Here is a 22,783-nt window from a genome sequence, read left to right on the forward strand (position 1 = left end):
CCTTTTCATAAAACTATCCTTTATTATTTTCCATAATAAGCCTCTCTCTGTATTTAGTCATCTCATACAGTATGCAAGCGCGAAATAACGGTGGGTGAGACTTAAATGTAGAAAAAATGGATTATATGATGCATTCAACAAATGCAATTCTTAAAAATGCTTGCGCAGTCGAGTTGCCACTATGCAAAAATGAACGCGTCATAACTTGTCCCACTATAATGTTACAAATAAACTCAGTAACCATACTCTTTAACTTAACCTCCTTTAAACTTAAAGCGATCCTTATTCACTTAATACATTACTAACACAACTCGATCCCGGCCTAGCGTTTTTTAAGCTAGGTCCGTCACAACTTTAAACCTCTTGTTCATGGACTAAGGTTCAAAATGACTTGTCCTTTTACAATTGTACATATTTGAACTAAAAGTTTTATATAAGCGTCGCTAAATCGCATAATTTAGGTACATCGAAAGCGTAAAGCGTTTTCTGAACAATTTACATTCATTATATACTGGATATACAGTACATAATTATATTATTTGATATCGTCAGCTGTTTTATATACGTGCTATATTTTAGTAGCTAATTATATACTATACAGCTTTAACAGTATATGATTAATCTTCTACAACAACATTTCCTCAGTTCTTGAGATTTTATACGACTAATTACATATTTAATTAAACAGTTTTTATCAATAATTTATTTTACGAAAACAATCGTTATAGTTGTATAAATATGTGTTTTTCTGTTACAAATAAATTGCCTGTAAATGCTTACCCTACAGTTGTATCGATCATGTATCAGTGGTAACATTTACTTACGAAATTCACACTTATTCTTAAAGTCATAGAGTTCATATTCATATGTTACCACTGACGTGGGTCGATAGTGCAATCTTTATAAATCTTGTATTTAAATCTCTATTTATGAGTATAGAAGATACTTTACTAAGAACACATGAACAATACTGAACTGAATGCCGATATTAAGACATCTATAGCCTCTGGGTCCACAGCTGTTGTTGCGCATTAATCATTCGATTTTATACCTTATTCTTAGCGCCAATCGACGCAAAATCAATCGTACTGAACTTATTTTAAGCAAAATACATATTTTTGCTTTTTTTATTATACGACGTGATTTTTTAGTCGTCTTACAAAAGCAGCCCAGTTCATGTATCTAATGACTAGAACACGTTCATGACAAAAAAATAGATATTTATGTGATTTGGAAAAAAAAATGGAATTTTCATTCAATATTATGTTGCAATTCGTAGTTCTTTAGAGACACAGCTCTGTTGCGAGCGCCTTCCGAGCCTTGTAACAATGGTGAGGGGCGCGGGCGGAGGCGTTTTTATCATTTTTAAGAGTATATTTCAGATTTGTCTTGTTTAATTTTCTTCGTACTTATTATCTTAGTTGATGATAAAAATATAATAATCGCGCCTAGGGGTATTTTACGTCGGATACATGAACTGGGCTGCTTTTGTAAGACGACTAAAAAAACACCGTGAAGAATTCAGATCAGCTTTAACTAGTTTCTTTGAAACAATTACTTTTAAATATTTTTGCGACGCTTAAAGGGTAATTTGTTATGAATGAAAATCATTTGATCTTTCCTAATCATAAATAATCATCTTTGAACACGTATAGTATTTGTTTGAATAACAACGGCTTCACCGATAGTAGCTTCTAAAAACATTACCGTCCTTTTGAAGCAGTCGGGTAAAAAGCTGAAGTGATGAGAAAATTAAGTGTAGCCGTAGTTTGAAAACTTTAAGTTGTCGCTTAGTTTATTTATGAGTTAACAGGCGTTATAACAATAATTAAATACAGTTTCTTAGCTGCAATGATGTTGAGCTGCGTATTACAACCGATATTAAGGAAGACGATCTTTAACACTTAATCGCGAACATTAAACCTTCTTGAATGTATACCTTTGTGATTCACTTTTATCTAACTAAATAGGTTATTAGTAATTTTTACTTAAATATCCTAGGCTACATGTTGCTTACGCAAGTCGAACACCAGCATGTTTACACAATGCTTTATTACAATAACATTTTTCACTTTGCTTAATAAGCTTTTTATTAAGAAAACTGCGCTCAAACAAAAAAACTCACGAACACTTTCAGTCAAGTTAATGGCAAACCTCATTTCGGGACATGTAGTATGTCGGTACGGTGTTGAGGTTTGTGCCACTACACGGTGGTGTAGTAGCAGAGAGGCGATCGCTATGAGTCGGGCTGGAAGTGCGTGACGAGCAGCTTGGTGGCCTTGGCCAGGTCGTAGGCGGCCGCGCGCACGTCGTTGAGCGGCGACGGCGCCGAGCAGGCCAGCGAGACCTCCTCGCACGCCGCGCGCAGCTCGCACAGGACCAGCGACAGCTCGCGGTCCCCGCACGACTGCACACACAGGGACAATAGTTGTATTACACATATCTTAACGTAAACTTTTACGTAAAGGACATCAAGCCAAACCTATTGTGAGTTTTTTTTCTCGCATCATTTATTTTTTTCACTAATGCTTGGAAATGATTTTAGAATATTTTCTTAATATATTCAGAACTGTATACAAGGACTAAATTTCTTAGTGCGGGAATCCTGGGAAGAGTCCTAGCTATTAAACGCACCTCAGTGCGGAATTCTTTAATGCTTAGTGGACTCCTGGGAAAGATGGTTTAGTCTTACCGATTAAAGCCTCTGTAATTTTATTACTCTCCCTTGTAACTGGGCCTATAGGGAGGAGTAGTACCTGCGGGAAGAGCGCGAGCAGCGCGCGCACGGCGTGGCGGATGGCGTGTCCGCGCGGCGCCAGGCGCGGGTGCAGGTCGCGCGCCGCCGCCCACAGCTCGGAGATGGCGCGCGTCACCGCCTCCGCGCGCGCCTGCACCAGCGCCGCGCCCGGCAGCGCGCCCCCCGCCCCCGCCCCCGCCGCCCCCTCCTCCGCGCCCAGCGGCGCCAGCGAGCGCTCCAGGCTCGGGAGCGTCGTCAGCTGCCAACACAACCAGAGACTCAAACACTTCTCAATAAAACAGATTCAGCTGAGTGTACCTCGGGAGTCAACCACCAGTTATCAGTAAACCATAAACACAGGTGTGTCAACGTGAACATATGGATGTGGATGGAAGTTACTACTCATGAGACTACTCTAGAGTTGAGTTAATGTTACTAAGTAACTGCTATTTCTCTGCATTTTCGGGGAAACTACGGCACAGACGCACTGAAGTTGTTAAGCGGCCTTTGGGAAAATTGATAATAGGGGATGTCCAAATTGACCACATGACTACATTCCTGCCATTTTGGCTATCGCATTTTCGTATTTTGCAACGATCTACTGTCTCGTAATAGTACCTACTGACATCCCTGATATCCCAATCCCGTCCAACTTACATAAAAAAAAAACCTTTAAATTACGGCCCATATTTCATATTGCCTCGTTTATCTGTCTAATAAATGTCTTGTAGATAAAACTATTTATTTTCGATAGCACCCGCCCTTGTTTCATATTAATAATTACTCTCTACTAAGTTAACAAAGTTAAACTGTCGATATTAATCTAGCACTACAGTCTGGTCACCTTAGCTCTACTGATTAGTACCAGCGCTAAGTAATTAGTGTATATATTAATTTAGATTAGTACCTGGTGTTTAGTAACCTGCCAGTTATTCTTTGGTCCCTCTCTAGTCTCATACATACTGACCGGTCGCTGCGCGCCTTTCGTCAAGAGCTTCGCGTCGACCTCCTCTGACGGAGTGAAATGCTCTGTCTCGAGACTTTTCCCTCTCTCTTGCATCTTAGAAGGTTCTAGAACGTTACTACTGCTGTCGTTCATCGACATCTGTGACGTCATACTCTGATCGTCGTCCACACTGCTGGTGGTTTTTAGGACACTGTTTTCTTTTGTTAACTGTTCGACTATAGTTTGTAAGCTCTTCAGTTGGTTCTTGAGTTCTGTGATGGTGGAGTCTTTAGTGTTGAGTTCTTTCTTTAGCGTTTCTATTTCGGGGTTTTGTTCTGGGATGGCGGTGTGCGCGAGGCTGGTGGGCGAGTGTGTCCGGCGCGGGTCGCACAGCGTGTGCTCCAGCGGGAGCGACGGGTTGTAGGTGGAGGACACTGTCTCACCGGCTCGCGGTAACACGGTCGATAACTGTTACGAAACAATAGAGTCAACACTGGAACAATCTCGAACATTCCCTGCCTCTTCGTTTTATACCACACTACTTACGTGTAAATCGATCGGTGCTAACGCCGCGTAGTCTTCATCAGAGGCGACAGAGTCGTACAGAGGTTCGTCGTCTGATAAATGGGAGAAGTGCTTCAGGTGGCTCGCTGACAGCAGAGGGTTCATCAGGGCTGTGGGTGCTGTAAAAAGGTACAAATTCAGGATTCGAATTTTGAGTAATAGTTATAGAGTAGCGTTGAAATAACACTACTTCTACGGATTTTTTCGCGGATTAATTTTAGATTTTAGATCCCAAAAAAGTGGAATGCTTCACGATTTTGCGTGCACTTTGGGACTAAAATCAGAAATTCGTTAAATTCGTAGTTTTATTTCGTATTTGTTTTCGTCGGTGAGGGTGTACTGACCTCGTGGCTGCAGCGTGGCGATGTGCTGGCGGCGCGTGGCGTCGACCAGCACGTCGCGCAGCAGCGTGGCCATCTCGGCCGTGGACAGGCGCGCCAGCTTCTGCCGGCCCTGGTTGCGGGGGGCTGACAGCGCGGGGTTCACCGGCAGGAACACCACGCCTGACCGCTCCAGACCCGTTGCACTCGTCTGCCATACTGACACACAAATTATCGACATTATTTACATACTGTTCTCTATACAAAATGGTAACATCTGTTAACATGTATGTATAGTATGGAATCTATAAAGTATTAAGTATCTTAACAATTTTGCAGTCCCAATGGTAGACTATATAATTGTAGTTTTAAGGAATGAAAATGTTAACATAAGTCTATAGTACTTACTGGCTTCAGTTTCTCTGCGGTCTATTTCGTCATAAATATCCATAACAAGCTCTTCGAATAGATGATTCGGTAACTGGAACAATAAACTATTTTAAACCACAAAAGATTAATTTATGAACAACATTGGAATTATTTAATAACATCTCTCACAGCAACTCTAAGATTAATATATAAATAGAATAATAATTGTACTTGTTATCTTTTAAATGACTTAGACGAGGACATATCGATGATGAAAAAACGAATTAGGTAGTAAGTGTTAATGCAGCATGTGCGTTTACCTGGCGTCAATTTTTTACCTAAAACATTGACGCCAAACGTTCACGTAGACCGAGGTGGTCAGTGTTACTATTATTTACATTGATGTTATAGAGAGAACTATAATAACTTATATATTTCATTAATAGATATTAACTGTCGAAATTTGAAGACGAATAAAAAGTTTTGAAAACAAAACAGGCATACACAGAATACAGATAAAAAGAGCAAATGATATAAGATTTCATACCAGCTGCAGCTTCCCCCTGGCGGCCTTGGCCACGTCGGTCATCTCGTGCGTGTCGTGCGCGCGCGGCACTATGTAGTGTCGGCCGGCCGCGTGCTCGGGCCGCTCGCCCGTCAGGAAGTAGATCATGCGGTCCGTGGCCTCGTACACCAGCTCCGTCAGCCGCTCCGCCAGCTCAGAGTGCCCGCCTTGTCTGCTCGACGAACATTATTCATAATAGAACTTAACAAGCGACGCTTTTACCTAGCTTTCGGACCACTACTCAATTCTGAAGTGAGGTGCAGTAAATATTGCAAATTCAAATAAAGTTAGTTAGTTAACTAATTCATAAGTAAAACTATATAAAAAAAGTTCGTTCATATTTTTGAAGTAGCAAGTACGCAGATCATTTTTTTAAGACCTTCCGCCCGGAGCCTCGCCATGGGTAAGAAGGCCGCCGCCGTGCGGAATGTACAGTTAGACCGTACAACATGGTTTTACTTAAAGTTGATACGGGGTAAATTTCTTCCAATTAATAGAAAACACGAACCCTGATAAATAATACAAACTGAATGTCATAACTCTCAACTCGTCATCACAAAATATTAGCATAATCGCCTATACCAAGTACTCTTGTAGGTGTTAAACTGCAGAAAAATCCTTGACTAATCCATATTTATAAACAGCGAGCAAGACTATTATGTGTATAATTACGTGGGTAGATAATAAATGAGCTCCTAAATTATCTCAAAGCAGTTTGAACTGACTTCGCTTATTGTTGAAATGAGTTTTGGTAATCATCTGCATAAGAATATGTAAAGCTAGTTGTCGTTTTGACTATTTGATCAAATTTCTAAAAGCTAAAAAAGAAACAAATGCCAATGGATGGATTAAACAAGGTTTATGATGATAGAGGAAGTTTGAGGGTCAAATAACATATCTTTCTAATAAATGCGATTCTTTTAAGCAACCTCATCATGATAGCTTTTAAACACAACCTAAAGAACTGTAAGGATTTAATCGAGATTTAGCATTCAGGTAACACTAACGATTTACTAAAATCAAGGGATATTTGTCAAAGTGAAAAGTTCGCGGTATAGCCACTGACCTGGCGCAGTCGGCGGGCGTGTTGCCTGCGTGGTCGCGCGCGGTGGGCTCGGCGCCCCACGCCACCAGCAGCTCGGCCTGCGCCGGCTGCCCCGCGCGACACGCCACGTGCAGGCATGTCGTGCCCTTCTCCTGCACAAGTACATGGATCAAGTTATGAATACATGTTAATATGTATGCTGAGATATATGTGTGAATATTATCCTGGATTTACAAAACAATGTCTGCTTGAACTTGTATAAAGCTTCCTTAAATTAAATAAAAGATAATTATGAAGAATTAAAGATAAACTGGTGTACCAAGCTAGTAATTAATAAACAAATATTAAAGGTAATATGAGGAATAATTTTGATATTTTGAAGAGCATCCTTAACATACATATCACATTATATTTGCAATAATGGGAAGGAAAATGTCACCTAAATATATTTTACCACAACATTCGTTATTAGGAATTATGATACATACATTTTAACCATTAAATTGAAACTCATTTGTAAATAATAAATTTACATAGCCAGACTATTTTAATACCTGATTGTAATAGTTGGGGTCAGCTCCCTGTGCCAAGAGTCTCATAGCAGTGTCTAGGGATGAGCTCCGGACTGCACTGTGCAGCTGTCGTCCTAGCTCACTTGGGGGTTCATCTCTCCTTGCTCTCAGTACATATGCTAACCTTAAGTGTTTTGCTAGGATGAACTCGGATTTCACTGGGCTAGAAGACAGAAAAGAAAACATTGTGATATCTAAAAAGGGCATTCACCAAGATCACATTAAGGATATTTTTGTTCATAGTGATCTAATGGCCACAAAATTGTTTTGTTCATGGAATTGTTGTTAACAAGTTAAGAAATATTCTGAATATGTTAACCAAAGTTTCTTACTCATGTTCACTTCAAATATTAACTCGCTGATATATTAAAGTTGCTATAAATAGTTTGAGACTAAATTATAATTAGTATATAGTGTGTTTATGTTTTGTCTACAGCTTTTACACAATTCTGAAGCATACAGATAACAAGTTATCTGATACTAGATTATTATTATAAAAACTGTGTTTACATAGCACAGTTACATTTGTAGATTGACATAGAGTCTTTCTCTGTAGAGTCTCATACAATTCAAGTTATAGGGACTCAAGTTATTAAAAATCAGTTCTTACTGTAAAGGGTCTTTTGGCTGTGGCTTCTTGCGAAGGTGCTTGGGTGCTGAGGTGTCCAGTAATGAGTGTTCCCAAATACAGTTCACATTCTGAGCTGTCAGTGCTTGCACCATCTGTGCCATAAGAAGCAATGAAAACATTATGGCAATTAGTATATTGTAATATTCCTATCTTTTCATAACATGTTTATTGGCTTATTTAAATAAGTTTTCAACTTGGACCTAAAAATGTAACTAAGTTTTATTTGTGGTGTTGTAAAGTGTGCTAAATTTAGCAACCACTCAGAAGGCTGACAATCCACTCATGTTTAATTAAAACAATTAATATTCAGATGACTAATCCCTGAATAAGAACAACAACCATTACTTCTTGCTGGTTGGATAATTAGGGCAAAGTTGACTGACTGTCCTCTATTTAATGGTTTAAAATTCATTATACAGGTATTGTTTTGAAGAGATTATTTGAGGGAAGAAGTTATAAAATGCTTTTCAAAAGTGTAAATTATGTATTTGTAGGCCAAAAAAGAGTTGTTTATAAATGAAGTATAAGATTAAAACATAGGAATGCTGGTTACATACCGCCAGGAGCGATGGTGGCCAGGAGCCCTGCCGTAAAGATTTAACGTGCGAGATGTGACGGCCCATGCTGCGGTGAACACTACAGCACTCGGCGCACAGCAGCAGCCCGCGGTTGATCGAAGCCCATGACGGATCTGTGCTCATCAAACAACATAATTACCACTTTACAATCAACACCGGAACTATTAAAACCATATCTAAAACTGGAACATCGCCCTGACCTGATGCACCACAGTCGGCGCAAATCTCCACCGATGAGCGGTGCTTAGACCGCGAAATAATCATTTTTCTTGGCACTTTTAAAATACCGTAGGTGGAAATGACCACTCTGAAAGTCTCACTATACTTATTTAGCTAATTCCAGGAGCAGGTTTTTGATACAAAAATAAATCATTTTACGAAACGTCAATCAAAATAAATTGATACCACAGCTAATAAAATTGTGCTCCAATGCTGCCAATGGAACAAACCAAAAACAATTGACTTGTTGATGCTTGAGACTGGTCCAAAAATAGACACTTGAAATTTCATAAAACAAACTAATTTATGTACACACTCTTCTGCAGTTGTTGTTTCTTTATTAATTGTTGGAAAAGCTTTGTTGAACAATTGATGCAAGCGCGAAACGTGTATAATTCGACTCGAAGTATAAATATTTCGATGATAAATAAAGTGCTCCATTTTTGTTGTCTATAGTTTGTACGTACACGTCATTGATTTGATTGAAGAATTTTGTACTAAAACTACAGCAAGCAAATAAGTGATAAAAAATGAAGATTACGCTAATTTTAGGAATTATAGCTAGCTTTTCGTTAGCGCTAGCTGAACATGAAACGCTTGTTCTAGTAGATAATCTTAGTATAAGGGAAACTCACTCACAATTCTTCAAGTCTTTGCAGGGTAAGTAAAATCCAAAGAGTGCGATAAGACGCCGGCTAGTAAACGTTAAACTGTGATACATAATCGCACGCTTATATATAATATTAGGGATTCATGAGCTCTGCTTTGCTATTTCTCAGCTTTATACTTTCAGACAGAGGATACACGCTAACATACAAGTTAGCCGACGACCCTAACCTAGTACTCTCTAAGTATGGAGAATACTTGTACAAGAACCTCATCGTATTCTCGCCGTCGGTGTTGGAGTTCGGCGGACAGATCGATACCGAGGCTATCACGAAGTTCATCGACGATGGAGGTAACCTGCTCATGGCTGGAAACGCAGCCGCCGGCGACGTGTACAGGGAGATTGCTTCTGAATGCGGATTTGAAGTAAGCAGTCTTATTTGACTTTTATAATATAAATCGAGGAATCTTATCATCCTCATTAAAAATATAACACTTGTTATAAATTTATCTGATTTGAGTAGTAATTTAGGAGTATTTGCATAATCAGCAGTAACCTAAGAAATATGGATAGTTTCTTCATCATCATATCTGTTATAGTATGATTTACTAACCAATATATTGTTTCACTTTTCTAGATGGATGAGGAATCAGCAGCAGTGATTGACCACTTCAACTATGATGTGTCTGATGATGGAGAGCACACCAGGATTGTGGTGTCTCCCAAGAACCTTATCTCTTCACCCACCATTGTTGGCGAGCAGAACACCCAACCCCTGCTGTTTGAGGGTACTGGCCTCATCCTGGACAAAGACAATGCTCTAGTGTTGCCTATCCTAACTGCTGACTCTACTGCATACAGCTACAACCCGAAGAGCCAGGTAGGTCTTTAAATTAGTAGTAACAGCTCAACCTTCAGTAAAATAACAACAAAAAAACTATCAGACTTATTTATTTATGTAGTTTTATTTGCTAAAAAGTTATCTATACCTTGATGTGGCAAGTTGTCTGAACCTGTTAATATCACAGTTGATGGATCTCATAAGAATAACATCCTATGCTATAATATTTGCAGTACAATCTGCCTAGTGCTGCTGTTGATATTAGTCACTTCCAGCACATTACTCCTTACCAATATTGAATGTTTTTCTTTATGTCTTCAGGTGAAGGAGTACCCTCACGCCGTGGGCCGCAAGACTGTGCTGATCGCAGCCCTGCAGGCCAGAAACAATGCCCGCATTGTGTTCAGTGGCTCTCTGTTTTTCTTCTCCGATGAAGCTTTCAACTCAGGTGTCTCCAAAGTTCATGTAAGTGTTTGTGTTTGATTAATAGATGCCCTATTCAGGAATACTATCTGTCTGTCATAGGTATATTGATATTTTACATATAAACCAACCTTGCTTGATGACTAATATTTCTACCAGTTATTGCATTGCACTGCATTTAAATAAAATGGACCAATTTAGAGAAAATTAAACTAACCCAGTGCTGTTGTTTGGGATGGTGTAAATATTTCATATTAACGTTATTAAAATTATTTTATTTACTAATGTGGCTATTGTAAACTGAAACCTTACCATACTTCTACATCTTCATTTATGCAGGGTGACAAGGTGAACACAGCACAGTCAGGTAACAAGAATCTCGCGATCCGCCTGAGCGAGTGGGCGTTCGGTGAGCGTGGCCGTCTGCGCGTGCGCAGCGTCAACCACAACCGCCAGGGAGAGAAGACGTCGTCAAACACATACACCATCACTGACACTGTTGTAAGTATTTTAGAGTGATTGATCCTAATGAGGATGTTGCAATATAATAATATGTTTAATTCAGATAAAAGATAAAATACAGTTGTCTATACAATAGAAAAAAAAGGATAACATTATAAAACCCAATGTCATATAAAATCAACTTATATGAGTTCTGGTACCCATTCACGACGCCCTGGAATATAGAGGTAGTCGCATCAGCATTCTTAAGATAGAGAAACTAATTAACTTTTCTTTATACAGCATAAGCATATTTGTTAAACAGGTGTACAGAATTGAGATTGAAGAGCTGAAGAACGGCAAATGGCAGCCTTTCGACGCCACCGACGTGCAACTCGAGTTTGTGCGCATTGATCCCTTCATCCGCACCACTCTGAAGAAGAAGCCCAATGGAGTATATGAGGCCGTGTTCAAGGTCCCAGACGTGTGGGGCGTGTACCAGTTCAAGGTGGATTATGACAGGATTGGATACACAAGGCTGTATCACTCTACACAGGTAAGAAGCTGCAGTTTGTTTCTGTAAGGATTTTGTGATACATACCCATTATGTTAGAGCTGGAGATATTTTTGCACACCAACTTCTATAGTGTGCAATAATTATTGTTGTAAATTAGAAAACAAAAAATGTGTCATTTATTTATTTAAACTTAAATTAAGTTAACGAAAAAAGAAAACCACGAAATATTAAGTAAATTAAATTGTTTTATCAAACAATTACGAAATCTACTTAAATTCAGAGTTACGGAAAAGTCTATCATATTTCAGTCAGTGACCTTATATTGTGTTTTCGCAGGTGTCAGTGCGTCCTCTCCAACACACACAGTACGAGCGCTTCATCCCGAGCGCGTACCCGTACTACGTGAGCGCCTTCTCTATGATGGTGGGCGTGTTCCTCTTCTCCTTCGTCTTCCTCTACTACAAGGAGGACGCGCCCAAGACCAAGAGCGAGTAGAGCAAGAGATTTAGTGTAGTGAGCACAAGTGTATGCAAGTGTGTATGTGCTGTTCTAATATGTGATTTGCAATAAATTGTTTATTTAATGTGTACTTGTGTTTTATTGCCTAATAAATACCTACTTATCTTTTTTTCATGGAATATAATAAATTTGACTTATATTTGGAATAAAGGCTGCCTGAAGTCTATAATCAATCGTTTTGAACCATCTGTATTGATAAACTCTGACGTGTTGCAATATCATAAATGAAGCAAAATTGGCTGCAACAGAACAGGCAATGAAAGCGCAACAGATTGTTTTTTGGGATTTCCAATTGTACTCCTTTATTTTATTCATTTTTACTAGAATATCGGGTATTTGTGTATAAACAATTTACATACCCGAGTGAGTAGGAAAGTGAAGAAGGCAAAAAATCTAAAGTGCTAAGGAGCAGGAGATACACCGTAACAGTAGATGGCAACCCTGACCACCACAATACTCTGATTCACAGACTTGAGTCCACTCCATAGTAAACTCATTTAGAACTCCTAAAAACTTATCTGGTATTGAATTTGATGGGAATATTTAGAATACAGATTTAAACTAAATATCGCCGATTTTTATCTTATTGGTAATGAATACAATCTCTGAATGCTTCCATAAACGTAACTGACATTCCAACGGGTTGTTCTCGAACGCAACGGTTTTAAATGGCAATGGCATGCATGTCATACATGGCTTTTGTAGAATTTAATTTTAGTAAAAATGGCATAATTTACGATTTTAATGTTTAATAAACGATATAATCAACCGTATGAATTCAAAACTGTGCCAAATAATTCGTAACTGTATGTGCAAAGTGTTATTTTAACGCATATCCAGTGTGATTCGTGTAGGCAGTGAATTGGTGTCGCCGTATTTCTTAAAAAAATTGCAAATTTTTTACATTTCTTTTGCGCTTCGGTGTGGATTAGCATAATCGTGAGATCGTGTTGGGACCGATGACCGATAAGTAGGTGATAGTGATCGTTGCAGTGATGTGTTTACATCTGTAACTGTCCCAGTAAGTATGCAATGATGTCATTGTAGTGACTACCATAAAAAACTGTGTTGGCTTTGTGCCCACCCGTTTTCCTGGTGATCATGACTCCAATACGATTTTGAGGAAACAGGCATGCGGGATAAGCTCAACGACCCCCTTAGGTTATAGTGAAGCTGCTTAGCTATTTATCATAATTGTTAAGTGATTGTGGTCAGGTAGTGGACAGTGTTTATTAATGCTGGTTCTAAAATACTCGGCGGCTGTATTGTTTTAGGTCATGCATTATGTGACTGCTGACTGTAACAATATTTGAAATTTCATTTTGAAACCATGGATCACTGAAGGAATGCTTCGTTGTATCAGGAACCGAGATAAAATGCATCTTAATGTTAAAAAAAATATCAATAACAACATTCTTCTCATAACATATAAAAGATACCGCAATTTTTGTAATACCCTTCTTAGAAAATTAAAACGTGAGTATGAAAAAAATCAATTTTGTAAAGCTCAGAATAATCCAAAAGCAATGTGGGACGTTATAAATTCTATCTCAGGCAGGAAATGTCAGTCACCGTCAGCAACAGAACTTTTGCGACTAGAAACTAGTGCGAAGCTCTCTGCGAACCGGGTCAATCAATATTTAGTTAATATTGGAAAAGACCTGGCTTCCAAGCTAGTTCCTCCTGATTCTTCGACCGCTAACAACTTAGGAGTGATAGCTTCACAATGCAACTCACTTGGAATTGAATCGGTTAGCGAAGATCAAGTGTCAGCGATCATTGCATCGCTTCGGAGTAACTGTGCAACTGGCTGGGATAATATCCCAGCTTTAGTGCTTAAACTTTCACAGAAAGTCTTGGTAACACCCATTACACACTTATGCAACCTTTCAATATCTACCGGTGTGTTCCCAAACAGCTTAAAAAAAGCTTTGGTTACTCCGGTGTTTAAGGGTGGGGACAGAAAGCTTGTGAGGAACTATAGACCTATTTCTGTCTTGAGTGCCTTATCCAAAATCCTAGAAAGAATACTCAATAATTGTTTAACAAAGTATCTCAAAAATTTTTCCATAATATCCGATAACCAATTTGGGTTTCGATCTGGCATATCGACTGAAGATGCAGTAACAAACTTCAGTAATGCAGTAGTTGATTGTTTAGATAAAGGATACAAATGCTATGGTATATTTTTAGATATATCGAAAGCGTTTGATACGGTTTTTGCACCAATACTTTTATCTAAACTAGAGCTTATCGGGGTTCGCGGTCCATCTCTAGATATATTTAGGGACTACCTATCCAATCGCTCTCAGGTAGTTAAAATTGATGATGTTATTAGTGAGGAAGAACAAATCGAATACGGAGTCCCACAGGGAAGTATCCTCGGCCCTACGCTATTCATAATCTATGTCAACGACTTGTGCAAGATGAAGCTTGATAGTTGCAATATTTTTACATACGCCGATGATACAGCCTTATTAGTCTATGCGAAGACCTGGTTAGAAGCCAAATCCTTAGCTGAGGCTAACCTGAGAAAAATAATGATATGGATGTCTTCAAACTTACTTACTCTAAACATAGACAAAACTAAATTCATACGTTTCTATCTCCCAAATTCTCCTACACCACCAATTGAAACCACAACAATCACGGCTCACTATTGCAACAAAACCTCAGCAACGATCTGTTCTTGTCCACCTTTAGCAAATGTTCCCTGCATTAGATATCTCGGTGTTATGATTGACGAAAGATTAAATTGGCGCACTCAAATTGAAACTCTTACCGGGCGTGTTAGAAGATTACTTTTTATCTTTAAAAATCTTCGTCATTCTGCCGATCTATCAGTTATGCACACAGTCTATGTTGCCCTGTGTCAATCTATTCTCAGTTATTGCATTCCTGCATGGGGTGGTACTTATAAAACTCTGTTTCTACAATTAGAAAGGGCCCAGAGATACCTTCTCAAAGTTATACACTGCAAACCTCGTCGCTACTCAACTACAGATCTGTATAAGGAATGCCAGTTATTGACTGTTAGACAATTATTCGTCCTTCGCACCATACTGCGGCGACATTCACAACTACCCCTTAGTAATCAAATTTTACAAAAAAGACGGGGTGCTCTTGTATGTTCTCCTGTTGGATGTAGGACCAGTTTCGCATTACGTCAATATAACGCACTGAGTTCTAGAATTTATAACAAAATTAATAATAAAATCTCACTGTATAAATTAAATAAACATAACTTGAAGATTAAATTAACCCATTGGCTTAAGTCTTTAAATTATAATGAAACAGAGGAACTCATAGTAATTGTAAAGTAAAATATAAGTACCTAAATAGATCTACTGTAAGTAATTGTGCGGGACAGCGTGAACAGTTTAAGAGAAAAAGTGTAAACAATGAACAGTATTTGTGATTAGTGTTATATGATTAGGTTTAAGTATAGTTTAAGTCAAATTAGAGTCTGATTAGATTATTGTTTGTTTAGTATACTCCGGCCTCCTATTGGAAAACATTCCAGTAACAGCGACCAATAGGAGAGCCGGAATTAATTAAAGTTTATATGAAAATTGTGAATATTTGTAAGATAGGAATATTGTATAAATTATATTTTTCTCATATTATAGGCTAAGTAATGATTCAGAAAATGTATAGTTAACATACTATTGTAATTCATTTTTAAATAGAAAATAGCATTTTAAGTAAACGGCTCTCGGTGTGGTAAAGTATCGTCGTACTTAACCTTAAGGAAAAAACCGCGCGCGGGCCCCGCCCCCGCTCTTATTGGTCGAAAAGCGAGCGATCTTATTGGTCGGCCAATGGGAGCGGGGGAATTTCGGGGCCCGAATTTGTATAAAATGCGGCCCACACCGAGAGTCGACACATTCGGCGGCAACACAGCAAGAAGAGCGGACCAACAGGAAGAAATAGGAAGCCCTCGAAGACTTCAGCAACAGCGACGCCTCGGATACAACGAAGGAGCCCCGGAACATCAGCGAAGCCCTAAAGGACATCAGCGAAGCCCTAAAGGACATCAACGGAGCCCTACGAAATAGTCGACGTAAACAAACTGCGTTTGTTTACGTTTTGCATCCTCTGTTTGAGCGTCAATAAATTGAGTTTGGTGTTTATACAAGGGCCTTCTCATTTTTCACCAATCCGGCACCCCCAATAGTTGTGCTCGCGCGGTGTCTCTTGCTGTAAAGTTGGAGCCCGTGCGACACATTTAATGGTCCTTCGAGCCGGATACGTGGAATTGAGTTGGCCTTTCGAACATCGAACCTAATTACAGATCGAGTTGTGAAGACCGAAGAATAGAAGACAGAAGCGCCATGCCCGTCACACGCTCCGAGGGAAAGGGCCGCAAGGTCGCAACACAACAGAAGCCATCATCCGAGGACACCGCTACGACCTCGGGGACCGGCAACAGCGCCGAGACTGCGATCGATTCTACAGCCACAGGGACTACCGCCACGGAAACTACAGAGTATACATCCGCCTCCGTGACGACAGCCACCACGCAGTCATCGGCAACCGCCGCGACCTCCGGCACCGCCGCCACCTCGGGCGCCACCGCGACCGCCGGCACCACCGCCGCGGCCGCAACAGCAACCAACGCGCCTACGGTCTCGGACTCCGCTGCTACCACGCTGCCCGCTCACGCCGTCAAGAAGACGAACATGAACCCCCCGCGGGGGGGGGTAACCGCCGGTGTCAACAAAAACAGAACAGAAGCATCTACAGTCAAGCGGAACAGGAAGGATGCAACCGGCCCACATGAAACAGGTGGACCGACCACCCCGCGCGCCCCCAGCAAGAGGGGGGAGGGGGGGGATCAACACACAGCAAGAAGGCGCAGCGGATAGCAAAGGCCAAAGAAGAACTCCTGCGCCTACAGGTCGAGCTCGCGGCGGCGAAGCTGGCCGCCTTGGAGACTGAAGACACAGAAGATGAAGATGAAGAAGGCGACGTCTCTATCACCGAGGTGAACGAGAAGGTGTCCAATTGGCTCGACACCAACAAGAACACAGCAGAGGAGGACGCGACGCCACAGCAGAAGACTCAGCAGCCCGCGCAGCCAGCACCGGCGGGAGGACCAGCGGACTTCTCGCAGCTGGCTGAAGCAATAACGCTCGCGGTCAAGGCCGCTCAGCGACCGAAGTTCATTGAACTTCCGATCTTCAGCGGTGCACATCAAGAATGGCTGCCCTTCCGCGCGGCCTACTATGAGACAGCGTCGTCGTACTCTCCTATAGAAAACACGAACAGGCTTAGAAGAAACCTCAAAGGAAGAGCCAGGGAAGCCGTGGAGGGCCTGCTCATCACCAGCGCAGCTCCGGAAGAAGTTATGAAGACATTGGAGTCAAGGTTCGGGCGACCAGAAGCAATAGCGATGGTGGAGATGGAGGCGCTCCGGGGACTCCCACGCCTCACGGAATCGCCACGAGATATATGCATCTTCTCAACGAAGGTCTCCAACATCGTCGCTACATTGAAGACTCTCAGCTGTTTGAACTACCTATATAACCCGGAGATATGCAAATCTCTGGTGGACAAGTTAACCCCAACACTCAAGTACAGGTATTTTGACTACGCCGCCAGCCAACAGAAAAGTGAACCCGATCTCGTCAAGATGGAAAGATTTCTCAGAAGGGAAGCTGAACTCTGCGGTCCATATGCGCTACCTGAACAGGTAGCAGCGCCACCCACAGTTAGAAGACCGCAGAGAGTCAACAACGTGCAAACGTATACACCGAAGTGTCCAGCATGCGACGAGACGGGACACAACACGCAAGACTGTGCAGAGTTCAAGAAGAAGGACAACAGCGGAAGATGGGACCTAGCCAAGGCAAGGAAGTTGTGCTTTCGCTGTCTGCGTTACAGAAACAAAACCCATAGTTGCAAGCCCAAGCCCTGTGGGATAGATAACTGCAAGTATTTTCACAACAGGTTACTTCATTTTGAAAGAAGCACAGAGAAGATTCCTACAGAAGAACAGGACAAAGAAGTAATCAACTCTGCGTGGACAGCAAAAAGAAAACAGTCTTACTTGAAGATCGTGCCGCTGAAGGTGAAGGGGCCCAAAGGAGTCGTGGACACCTTCGCTCTGCTGGACGACGGGTCGACAGTAACATTAATAGACGAAGAGGTCGCCAAGGAGATAGGTGCCACAGGACCCGTCGACCCCCTACGTATAGAAACTATCAACGAGTTGAAGACGTCAGAAGCTGCGTCAAGAAGAGTCACCTTCCGATTAAAGGGTATGAATGGTCACGAAGAGCGAGTCCAAGCCAGAACAGTTAAGAACCTGCAGGTCTCGTCACAGAGGGTGTCCAGGGAAGTGGTTCAAGATTGCAAGCACCTGACGGACTTGATAGGACACCTGACGTACGACCAAGCCAAGCCACGACTACTGATCGGACAGGACAACTGGCATCTTCTGGTGAACACAAGGATAAGAAGAGGCGATCATCACCAACCAGTGGCCTCCCTCACGCCGCTGGGTTGGGTCCTGCACGGAAGCCAAACCAGGACAATGAAGCACGCGATCGACTATGTATCGCATATCACAGAAGAATCACCAGAAGATGACCTAGAAGCCATGGTCAAGAAGTACTTCGAAATGGACTCTTTATGCATCGTTCCGAAGAAGCCACTACAGATCCAGAACAGCAAGCTCTCCGAGTCCTAGAGAAGACAACGAGAAGAATAGGAGAAGGAAGATACGAAACGGGCCTCTTATGGAAACAAGAAGACATCTCGTTTCCCAACAATTACTGCAACGCCGTGAAGAGGCTCGAAAATATAGAGAGAAAATTAGATCGCGACCCGAAGCTTAAACAGAAGTATAATGAACAGATGGAAGCACTCGTCGCCAAAGGCTACGCCGAACGTGCTCCTGCAGACAAGGACCCCAAGAAGACATGGTACTTACCACACTTCGCTGTCATCAATCCAATGAAGCCAGAGAAACTCAGAGTGGTACACGACGCCGCCGCCAAGACAAGAGGGGTGGCGCTCAACGACATGCTGCTGAAGGGACCTGACCTGATGCAGTCGCTGCCTGGAGTCGTCATGCGTTTCCGACAACATCAAATAGCAGTCACGGCGGACATTAAAGAAATGTTCATGCAAGTGAAACTTCGAGAAGCTGACAGAGACTCCCTGCGATACGTGTGGAGGGGCAACAGAAGAGATGACCAGCCTCCAGAAGAGTACAGAATGACGTCTCTGATCTTCGGCGCGTCGAGCTCACCGTCAACAGCAATATATGTCAAGAACTTGAACGCCAAAGAACACGAAGCCACACACCCCGAGGCTGCAGCAGCGATCATAGAGAAGCACTACGTAGACGACTACTTAGACAGCTTCAGGAGTCTAGAGGACGCAGTACGTATAGCTAAGGGAGTTCGAGATATACACGCAAAGGCCTGCTTCGAACTCAAACAGTGGAAGTCCAACTCAACCCTGCTACTCCAAGAGCTGGGAGAGGAGGAGCTCATAGAAGATATGGAACTCTACAAGACAGAAGAGAAAACAGAACGAGTGCTAGGAGTCATCTGGAAGTTGAACACTGACGAGCTGACCTTCAACCTCAACTTAGCTCGCGTTCCGACAACGCTACTGGAGGGAGAAACACCTACGAAGAGAGAAGCCTTGCGGATAGTAATGTCACTGTTCGACCCACTCGGCTTCGCGTCTCCTGTCACCATACGGGCGAAGCAGCTCCTGCAGGAAGTGTGGCGCAGAGGAACGGCGTGGGACGACCCTATAGACGAAGATCTCGCGGAGCAATGGACGACCTGGCTGACTCACCTACAGAAGCTACGAGACGTGAAGATACCGAGGCGATACCTGAACTACAGCGACGCTGCCTCGATACAGCTTCACATCTTCACCGACGCCAGCGAGTCAGCATACTCTGCGGTCCTGTATTGGAGAACGAAAACTCCTGACGGCGAGGTCAAGCTCTCTCTCATCGTCGCCAAGGCGAAGGTGGCACCGTTGAAGCTAACGTCGATCCCGAGGTTGGAGCTTCAAGCTGCAGTTATGGGCACCAGACTGGCAGACTCAGTCATAGAAGAGCACGAGAGGAAACCTGACTGCAAGGTGTTCTGGACCGACAGTAAGACAGTACTCACCTGGATCAGGACAGGGTCACGCACCTACAAACCATACGTGGCTCATCGGCTTGCTGCTATAGAAGAAAGTACCAAAGTTAACGAGTGGCGCTGGGTTCCGACGAAGCTGAACGTAGCGGACGACGCGACACGAGACGTCCCGCTCACCTTCGACAAGGATCACAGATGGTACAAGGGACCCGACTTCTTGTACGAAGAAGAGGACCAGTGGCCAGTCGAGACAGATACTAAGAAGATCGAAGACACTTCTGGGAAGAGAAGGTGAACCACGTAGCGAATAAAAGAGAACTTAGATTAACAGAAGGGCTACCCGAAGCCTCACGCTTCTCTAACTGGCACCGGCTTCGATATACTACAGCGCGAGTTCTTCTATTCATTGAACTCTGCAGAAGAAATAAAGAAAGCGTAAATTACAGAAGGACTAAGAAAAACAAAGAACAGGATCCAAACTGGAATAAGATAGCAAGAAAAACGTCAAGCACTAATGAAACACAGAAGAAAACAACAACAAAGATAAATAGAAAATTCCTCCAGTCTCTGCCGAGAACCTCAAGCAGGCGGAGGAGTTGCTGATGCGTGCTTCTCAAGAAGAGTCGTTCGCAGAAGAAATAGCCAACCTAAGGAGTGGGAAACCGGTCAACAAGGAAAGCAGACTACATCAACTCAGCGTCACGTGTGTGGATGGTGCCCTCCGGCTTAGAAGTCGCATAAAAGCCGTCAAATACATGCCAGAAGACTTCAAGAGCCCCATGATAATAGACGGAGACCATCCTATAGTTAAGACATGGATACGAGCGATACACCAACAGCTACATCACGCAGGAGTAGAAGCGACAGTCAACGAATGTAGACAACCAGTACTGGGGTGTTACGCCTGCGCCCTACAACGCGCTCAGTACTGCGACAGTGTTTGTTCTGCAGAATGAAGACAGGGACTCGCCACATCCCGAACAGGTGATCTACCACAGTGTCGTTTGGCTCATCACAAAAGGCCATTACCTACACTGGGGTGGACTACTTCGGCCCGCTATCTGTAACAGTTGAAGAACGCGACAGAAACGCTACGTCGCGATATTTACCTGCCTCACTACGCGAGCCATTCATCTCGAAATTGCAGGCTCACTCAGCACCGACTCAGCAGTGATGGCAGTCCGAAGAATGATCTCTCGACGCGGCTGCCCTACAGAAATATGGTCGGACAACGGCACCAACCTAAAGGGAGCTGAAAAGGAACTTCGACAACAAATAGATGAAGCGACGGCGGAAGAAGCTGCAAAGAGAACCATCGCTTGGCGGTTCATACCTCCTGGCGCACCGTTCATGGGAGGAGCATGGGAACGAATGGTCCGGTCAGTCAAGACGGCGCTCGCCGCCACTCTGCACGAGCGACACCCTACAGAAGAGGTGTTATCCACACTACTAGCCGAGGTGGAGTACACCGTGAACAGCAGGCCACTGACCCACGTTTCAGTGAGCCCCGAAGATCCAGAAGCCCTGACGCCGAATCACTTCCTCCTAGGAGGACAGGGTCGAGTACCGCTGCCTGGAAGTTTCACCGACAAGGACGTAGCTTCGAGATCCAGCTGGCGAGCAGCCCAAAGGCTCGCTGACTTATTCTGGACGCGCTGGGTGAGAGAGTACTTACCCGAGCTTCAACACCGGCGGGAGCCGCACGGACGGGGCCCAGCTGTGCAGGTCAACGACCTCGTACAAATAGTCGACGCCAACCTGCCCCGTAACGTGTGGGTCAGAGGAAGGGTCATCGACACGTACCCCGGCCCAGATGGAGTCGTCAGAGCAGTGGACATCCGGACAAAAGGAGGAGTTCTACGTCGACCAGTGAGGAAGCTGGTGATCCTGCCCCTGCACGACGACGGACCCGCACACGGAGGAGATGCAACATCGTCGCACGGCGGGAGAGATGTGCGGGACAGCGTGAACAGTTTAAGAGAAAAAGTGTAAACAATGAACAGTATTTGTGATTAGTGTTATATGATTAGGTTTAAGTATAGTTTAAGTCAAATTAGAGTCTGATTAGATTATTGTTTGTTTAGTATACTCCGGCCTCCTATTGGAAAACATTCCAGTAACAGCGACCAATAGGAGAGCCGGAATTAATTAAAGTTTATATGAAAATTGTGAATATTTGTAAGATAGGAATATTGTAAAAATAATATTTTTCTCATATTATAGGCTAAGTAATGATTCAGAAAATGTATAGTTAACATACTATTGTAATTCATTTTTAAATAGAAAATAGCATTTTAAGTAAACGGCTCTCGGTGTGGTAAAGTATCGTCGTACTTAACCTTAAGGAAAAAACCGCGCGCGGGCCCCGCCCCCGCTCTTATTGGTCGAAAAGCGAGCGATCTTATTGGTCGGCCAATGGGAGCGGGGGAATTTCGGGGCCCGAATTTGTATAAAATGCGGCCCACACCGAGAGTCGACACATTCGGCGGCAACACAGCAAGAAGAGCGGACCAACAGGAAGAAATAGGAAGCCCTCGAAGACTTCAGCAACAGCGACGCCTCGGATACAACGAAGGAGCCCCGGACATCAGCGAAGCCCTAAAGGACATCAGCGAAGCCCTAAAGGACATCAACGGAGCCCTACGAAATAGTCGACGTAAACAAACTGCGTTTGTTTACGTTTTGTATCCTCTGTTTGAGCGTCAATAAATTGAGTTTGGTGTTTATACAAGGGCCTTCTCATTTTTCACCAATCCGGCACCCCCAATAGTTGTG

The 22,783-nt window shown here is 42.8% G+C and overlaps 3 protein-coding genes and 1 pseudogene across 4 annotated transcripts in view; 3 read left to right on the forward strand and 1 right to left on the reverse strand.

The window, feature by feature from the left end:
• Window positions 1–1,433: 1,433 nt before the first annotated feature.
• LOC113504452 (ARF GTPase-activating protein GIT2) lies at window positions 1,434–8,760 on the reverse strand. Its single transcript, XM_026886736.1, has 12 exons — window positions 8,528–8,760; window positions 8,307–8,440; window positions 7,729–7,841; window positions 7,101–7,281; window positions 6,568–6,698; window positions 5,484–5,673; window positions 4,976–5,048; window positions 4,592–4,786; window positions 4,230–4,366; window positions 3,645–4,151; window positions 2,757–2,996; window positions 1,434–2,407 (listed from the first exon to the last, which is right to left on the reverse strand). Exons 1-12 carry the CDS (start codon window positions 8,589–8,591, stop codon window positions 2,237–2,239), a joined length of 2,136 nt encoding a protein of 711 aa, XP_026742537.1. The 5' UTR covers window positions 8,592–8,760; the 3' UTR covers window positions 1,434–2,236.
• Window positions 8,761–8,823: 63 nt separating this feature from the next.
• LOC113504454 (dolichyl-diphosphooligosaccharide--protein glycosyltransferase 48 kDa subunit) lies at window positions 8,824–11,962 on the forward strand. The gene is made up of 7 exons (XM_026886740.1): window positions 8,824–9,206; window positions 9,340–9,578; window positions 9,791–10,033; window positions 10,316–10,459; window positions 10,757–10,918; window positions 11,184–11,414; window positions 11,712–11,962. Exons 1-7 carry the CDS (start codon window positions 9,077–9,079, stop codon window positions 11,868–11,870), a joined length of 1,308 nt encoding a protein of 435 aa, XP_026742541.1. The 5' UTR covers window positions 8,824–9,076; the 3' UTR covers window positions 11,871–11,962.
• Window positions 11,963–12,303: 341 nt separating this feature from the next.
• Window positions 12,304–22,783, forward strand: part of LOC113504453 (leucine-rich repeat flightless-interacting protein 2) — a 49,265-nt gene continuing 38,785 nt past the window's right edge. Inside the window, exon 1 of one of the 2 annotated variants that reach the window (XR_003401568.1) lies at window positions 12,304–12,915. The gene's annotated coding sequence lies outside the window, so the exon portion shown is untranslated. The remainder of the gene's footprint in view (window positions 12,916–22,783) is intronic. The other variant, XM_026886739.1, reaches the window with a different exon arrangement.
• Window positions 16,229–22,783, forward strand: part of LOC113504674 — a 9,665-nt pseudogene continuing 3,110 nt past the window's right edge.

Source organism: Trichoplusia ni, chromosome 22 (assembly GCF_003590095.1).
Source record: "Trichoplusia ni isolate ovarian cell line Hi5 chromosome 22, tn1, whole genome shotgun sequence".
In the NCBI taxonomy this organism is placed as follows: domain Eukaryota; kingdom Metazoa; phylum Arthropoda; class Insecta; order Lepidoptera; family Noctuidae; genus Trichoplusia; species Trichoplusia ni.